The following is a 7,300-nucleotide window of genomic DNA, read 5'->3' on the forward strand; positions in this document are numbered from 1 at the left end:
AGTGGCCTTTGACACTTATTATTAAGACTGTCTGTGAAAGCTGGAGTGACTGATCAAACAAGTGTACATTAAACAGTAACTCTTAAGCTGAAAATACAGTGGTAGAAATCATGAAGAAGCTTAGACAACAGTCTTATTTGCTGCACATTTTATTTACATCAGAAAAGTAATACATTTCCAGCCATAAATGAACCAAATGACCAGCTGGTTTGTGTGAAGGTATGTTCAATATCAGTGAGTTCTGTCTTATACAATCAAAAGGATGCATTTTTTTTTTCTTTTTTACCATGCTGTGTAAAAGCAAAAACACCTCAGAATTTCTAGTGTCAGTTATTTCAACATGCAAACAACCAATTACCTTTAAAATGTTGTGAGTTTCAGGTGTTCAGTACTCATGGGACAGTATCTGTATGCATAAATAAAGAAAGCTACTCCAGAAGCTGACCAGCTTTGTATGTTCTCAGGAAAAATAACAACAGTGTAACAATTTACTGTAGCATGTCTAAAACTTCAGTGCCTGAGGACTGTAATGACTGTAATGAGTAGCACTGCTATCACTTGGCATGTTGTTCAATCATACATGAAGGAAAATATAGGACTTAGAAAACATAGAACCTGTTTTGATTTTCTTTCATCTTTACAGGACTGTCCGGCCCATATTCCAAATTGTACAATATAGAGGCAGATCTATGCAGGTGCAACAGAAGAGACCTCTGTTTTGGATGATGAAGACACCTCGGACCCATCATCAACCTTCTTGCCGAAAAGCTGCATGATGCAGACACGGAACTGCAGAGAGAAAAGGGAAAAAACAGATGCTCAGTTAGATTTTTAAATAGGACAGACACATCTAAAGGGAGACTGATTTAAATGGCATAAATTTCTACAGGGGTACAGCGTTCATAAATATGCTGAACCTCTTGGAACAAGTCTGTCACGACTATTTCTGTGAACAAAGAGCACATATTTGTTTGATGACAAATGCATGCAGTCACTTGTTGGGAGATGTATTCACCTGTCGGTTCATGAAGACGTAAATGATGGGGTTGTAGATGGTGGCGCTCTTGGCGAAGTAGGCAGGGAGGGCTGCGGCTAGAGGGTGGAAGGCGTATCCAGGGTTTGCCGCAGCGAAACAGGCGAAGAAGGTGTACGGCCCCCAGCATAAGCAGAAAGCAAAGATCATGACCACGACCATCCTGGACACTTCCTTCTCAGCCTTCTGTGTTGACTCTGAGTCCTTCTGCTGTGCTGCAACCTGTAGGAGACAAAAGAAATGGAGACATCTTACAATCAAAAATGGTCCCAAGCAGCTGACATAAATACAAAACAAGTATGCAAAATGGCTGCCAAATAACAGAATATGTTTCATTTAAATGAGTGGTTACATCTCATGAGTGGGGCCAAGACCCAAAGATAAATAATCTAAGCAAAGGTATATCAATAGTTCTGTTGTCTTTCCTTTTTTGAAACTTGACTCAATTATATGATCTGCTCCATAGGTACGTGTAAAAGTATTTTCAAAGTGGATGACTCTTGGTCTTTCCCGATATGGCCAAAAATATGTTTTCAGTCATTGTCTTGAATTTGCTTGCCTCTTTGACGAAAAAGCACAGAACGATCATAATTGCTGTTCAAAACGTAGCACCCTTGTGGAAATGCAAGCAAATAGTTATGCCTTTATGTCTGATGGCCATGCCTTGTATTGTATAGTTATAATGCATTTTGCATGTGTCTCAGACACTTCATAAGCCTCCTATGATGAAAAGGAACAGGACTTTGAAATCAAGTACAGATGGCATAGCAAAACTGTGAGAGAATAGTTGTTATGGCATGATGTATGTTGTTATGGTATGATGGCCAAGTGCCATTTGTTTAAATTTAGTTTTGGACACCTTGCTCATGTTTGTTGTATAAAACACCTTAGGTGATGTTTTAACTAAAAGAGGGATACTTCTCCTTTTTGATAGCCATGCACCTTGTAATTGTAGTCTATAACAAATATATGTAGCTAATGTACTTTAATGTACATTAAACTAAACTTTTCCTTGGCAAAAGTGTACATCAGACCTACTAAGCCTTGGAAAAAGTCCTCTTCTCAAGTGCCTCCACTTTCTTCCTCTCTCATTAAAGGTGATTTTTTTAGTGGTGTGGACCCAGGTCAAATTTACTTTAAGTCCCCATTTGCGTAGACTGCCGACCTTCCACCTCACCTGACACCACCAACCTCCCTTGATCTTTCCTGCCTCTTTAACATCGGTCGGCTCTGGTGTCTCCTGGCTTCTTACTAACCCACCACCTGCCTTCTGCACCTTATCCTGTCTTCCCTCTTTAAAGCGATCTCTCGTGATCTCCTTTTCTTAATCTCCTCCTGCTGTAATGCCTCCCTTACTCTACCTCTACCTCTGCAGCCTTCCAACAGACACATATCACACCTCCTCCAAAAAAAAAAAAAAACTCTTATTCATAGCCTTTGGCCTGTCTGTCTACTTCACTCTTCCCATCGGATGGGTCACATGCCTCGGAGGCCACCTCGCATATGGAATGTGTTAATGTATTTGAAAGCTACTTCTCCTAATAACTGCCTCCTGAGAAGGCAGGTAAAAGCCTTGAGCCAGAGGAGGAGAATGAGGGGGCAATAATGCAACCCCTTCATGAGCAGAAATGGGGATAGGTATTAGAATGCAGACAAACCAAATCAGGAGATTTGTACCACTGTTCAGACCATAAAAATGCATTTAGCCAAGTGCTTATTCCACATTCAAAAGACTACAACTGGAGGAGTGTCAAACCCAGAATTAGAGGTTTTAGCTCTCCCTAATTTGAATGGTATATCAAACAGAGGGTAGCTAACAGTGACATGAAAATGAATGCACTCTAAATTAAAGCAAGCTATGTGCACTTTCACAATCATCCATGATAATACCATCAGCTAAATAAAGATGGTGATGAGACCGCCACTATAAATCAGTCACATTGTCATCTCATTTCTGTTATTTCAAGCATGTCAAGCATACAGCTAGCTCACTATGTATTTATAATGTAATTTAAAAAAAAAGAATTTAGTACTGAGAGAGGCGTACATGATAAACAGTAAGTTACAAAGCTAGAGCTGCAGAATATGTCAGCTACCTCCTATCGGAGCCTATGATGTCAGCAAGCAAGTCAGATAGCTTTCCCTCAGGCAAATTGGCAAATCAGTCTTTTGTTTGATTTTCTTGCTAAAATTCATCCAAGAAAGCCAGAATTCAGATAAATCATGATTGGCTGGCATGGATGATTTATCTTTTAACTTTTTTTTTTTTTTTTTCAGAAATTATACTTCCAAATGGTATTCCATTTATACAGTGGTATTCCATGTCTGATTTGCACCATGGACTTGATCATGTAGCCAGAAGCCATATTCCTTGGTTAAGTTAATTGCTGACTGCACCTATATTTATTCTTAAAATGGATTTTTCTTAAAGTAGTTTTTGATGCACTGGGTGACTGTATGTTATTGTAGGTCCGCTGTTTAGGGAACCAAATCATCTTATTCTTCATCATCTTATATACCTTAAGTTTTGTCCATACCAACTCAAAACAAAGACCTTACATGTCATTTCAGTGAAAACATCAAATAATCATGTCTCAGGCAGTATATCAGGAAATTTGTTAAAAAGTGACTATTGATTTCCTTGATGCTACTGAATTCCATTCTTTTTTAACAAAGTTGAAATTATTCCAGTTCTCTCAAGAGTAAGTTACTTACAGCACGAATGGCCAACCATACAGCAATGTAGCAAAGGATGATGATGGCAAGTGGGATAATGCAGCAGGTGATCATCAGCACAATCATGTAGGACTGGACACCTGGGTCCTCGCTTCCGCTGAACACATCAGGCCCACAGGAGGTCTTCAGACCATGAGGCCAATACCTGTGGGAGAAAGGAAAGCAAAGCAATGAATGAAGTGACGTGTTTTTTTCCAAAATGGTTTTTGACTGGAGGTCTCAACGTGAGCGTTGGAGGTGGTGGTGGTGAGGTGTGAAATACCAACCTGCTCCAGCCGAAGATGGGAGGTGCACACCAGCAAATGGACCATATCCAGGAGAAGAGAATACCGGCAATGGCCCACTTGGCATCAAATTTAACGTTTCCAAAAGGCTTGCAAACCACAACCCATCTCTCCCAGGAGATGACCGTCAGAGACCACAGGGCTGTGATACCTGTAGCAGCAGGGCAGTGGTACATAAGATAAGGGTGCACTCGTTTGTTATATGTGTTGCTGTGGCTAATTCCACTTGTTCAATCTAAAGGAGGTCTTACTCTGTATTCTGATGTTTGCCACAGTAGCACCTTAGGCTCTCTCACACTATACAAGTGAAGCAAGATTCCATGAGGCATGAGTTGCAATGTCAGGCAATCACAAAGGGTTTGTTTTGGTCTTTTAGCCTGTTTATCTAATGTGGTGTTTCCAGTTACATCAAACAGAAGAGCTACTTACCACACACAGAGACGGTGTAGCCCTCAAGGATGCACATGGGATGTCCCAGGATGAAGTAGCCAAAGATCTGGTTGATGACACTGATGGTGCTGGCAATGAGCGTTTCACCGAGATCAGCCACAGCCAGATTGACTAAGATCCAGTTGAGAGGGTGACGCAGCTTCTTGAACTTTGCAGTGGCCACAAGCACCAGGCCATTGGTGAAGGTTGAGGCTATGACCACGAAGATCATCCACAATGTGGACAGATTGTACACCCATCGGGGAGCAATGTGATAATTAGGGCCCTCAAAGGGATCTGTGGAGAGAAAGTGGAATAATGTTATAGGTGTGGAACATGGTGAAACAAGCGTGCAGTTTGAGTATCCATTCTGAGTTCTGAGTTCATTCACCACAATACGATATGACTGCATTTGAGCACAAATACAACTTTATACAGCCACACAATAAATGTCCAGGCTTATTTTGCACTTGCTGTCCTCATCCTCTTTGTGTTCTGTTTCTCCCTCTTCTCAGTTTTAATGTTTTATGCTGTTTTACTTCATTGCAGATCCTCCAGTACCCCTAATAACATTAGTCACCTTTGGAATGTCCTGTTTGGAGAGCCTGTGTCCATTTATTGCAGCCTACTGCAAATATAAGGGTGATGATTGCACACGTTGCCACCATGGATATGGTAGTCTTTCATGAGTCATCTCATTGAGGGATTCTGCCTTTACCAAAGTCAGTTCATCTGGATGCCCTTGGATTTAAAAAATGGCATCGTGCTACTCTAATTCGAATTGTAATAATACAAATAGTGCTGCATGGCATTTGTCTGTTCTACTTGAAATGACCAAAAACGCATCATATTGCACTTGTACCTGTATGGCTCCTTCAACTCGGAAAGCCTTATGGGTCATATAACACACCCAACCAGATGAGATGGCAGTGCTACAATATACAGTTGAAGGGTTTTGCCATTGGAAGTTCAGTACTTTGAGATTGCATTAAAATAGTGAACCATGGATTCTGCTTCTTTAAAATGATTTCAATGGTGAGGTTACATGCTTCTCACCTGTCTTACAATATAGGAAAATGCAACATCTTCATCTACAAACACTGATATGTTTGCTATCAGCAATTCGCTATTCATGATTCAAGTAGGTGTGCCGCTTAAACCTTTGGTCTCTCTAAGAAGAACTCTTTCAGGGTACAAACACATCAAGCTACTCACAGGTATAACTCACATAGGTGTATACTCACATTTATGTATGCCAGTATGTACAAATTAGCAAATGCAGCCACTGAAACCATTTAAAAATTTGCCCAGACTACCACACACACATTAATTGAATCACATCCAATTGAATGCTGCCCAGTGTTTCCTCTATTGTATCAGGTCTCTTGGCCCTGAGATAGACATATCCAGATTCGGAGGATAACACCTGTTCATGCAATTGTTAATCTAACTTTTAATCAGACTTTTGGACTGATTTTTGATTATGGATACATATTTACATCACTAGTGTTCATGTTTCGCTCTCTGCAAAAGAGCGCTGGCAGACAACCACTGTGGTAGGCCCTTGGTGGATTCTTCTGATGGCCCAGTAGGTCAGTTCTGCACAGATGTATCCTGCTCTATATAGGGAATAAAACATTCTCTTACCTCTGGTGTTGTTGCTGTTTGTGTAGGTAAAGATTGAGTCCTTAGTTGTGTCCTCGTTCCTTCGCCTGGCAGCGAAGATTGCATTTCCCCACTCCTCCGCCATCTTGAATGATTCTGAAGATGGTTCTCCTTTTCTTCTCTCCAACCACTGCTGATGTTGGCTTGACTGGACTTCTCCTCTCCTCTTCCACCTCTCTCCTTGTAGGGGGCCAACAGAGTTACTGCCCCTGCCTTGCTCTTTTATACCACCTTGATGGTTGGACTCAAAGGATTAGGACAAGCACTTAATGACTTAGGTCACAGGTCAAAGGGGAGACCAAGTAAAGCAGGGGACGTGCTTCTTTTTTTGTTCATTACAATTTACCAATTAGTGAGTTGGAGACACTTGTGTTGGTGCCTAATCCTCTTTAGTGCCAACCTGTGCACCCATCTAGGTGGTACGGTCTGCACCCACATATGCCCACCTGGGCATTTAATTACATGAGCATTAACAAACTGCCATTCCTTGCTCTCGGATTTAAAAGTGTCTCAAGATAAAGGCAAGTCAACAATTAAATAAATGACATATAGACTGGCTCAGGTTCAAAGGGCAGACAGCTCAAAGTTCTTGGAAGCTGGCAAGTTGTCAAGTTTTCCAAGACTCCATTGGATTTAAAAATGGCCCACTTCTTCTTTGATGGGTTTCTTGCCACTCAGGGACTCAGTCGATTATTTATGCCATTTAAACTTACACTAGATATCCACAAAAGTGCCATTACTGGAAGTAGTGTGATACCTAGTTTAATTAAGACGATGGGGGGAATTCAATCAAAGTTAGTGCTGAAGGTGGCTCATCTTGCTCTTCACCTTATAATTCCAGGGACCATCAAATGAATGAGTTTAGTGTTTCCATTAACAGACCTATGAGCATCCACACACTTGTAATAACTCTGGTGTGTCCTGAGTAGTGGATTTCCCAAGTGAAATATGTAAAGAACTCCCACATAATGCTCCCATATGTGGCAGTGCTTACATTTCTGTCAGAGGTCAGCAGTTATGATTACAAAAATCAAAGCAGCAATCTCCCATTATTTTGAATTTTATATAACACCTTCAACAAAGTTGTAGTTAACAGTTAACAGTTAACCTGAAGTATTACTACTTTAAAATAGTTCTGACACTTAAGTGGGAA

The 7,300-nt window shown here is 40.8% G+C and overlaps 1 protein-coding gene across 1 annotated transcript; it reads right to left on the reverse strand.

The window, feature by feature from the left end:
* Nucleotides 1-687: 687 nt before the first annotated feature.
* Nucleotides 688-6,247, reverse strand: LOC118778716 (red-sensitive opsin-1-like). Its single transcript, XM_036530358.1, has 6 exons — nucleotides 6,130-6,247; nucleotides 4,483-4,779; nucleotides 4,036-4,204; nucleotides 3,749-3,914; nucleotides 1,016-1,255; nucleotides 688-789 (listed from the first exon to the last, which is right to left on the reverse strand). The coding sequence occupies exons 1-6, from the start codon at nucleotides 6,230-6,232 to the stop codon at nucleotides 688-690; spliced, it is 1,077 nt and encodes a 358-aa protein (XP_036386251.1). The 5' UTR covers nucleotides 6,233-6,247.
* Between the last annotated feature and the right edge of the window lie 1,053 nt (nucleotides 6,248-7,300).

Source organism: Megalops cyprinoides, chromosome 6 (assembly GCF_013368585.1).
Source record: "Megalops cyprinoides isolate fMegCyp1 chromosome 6, fMegCyp1.pri, whole genome shotgun sequence".
Classification (NCBI taxonomy): domain Eukaryota; kingdom Metazoa; phylum Chordata; class Actinopteri; order Elopiformes; family Megalopidae; genus Megalops; species Megalops cyprinoides.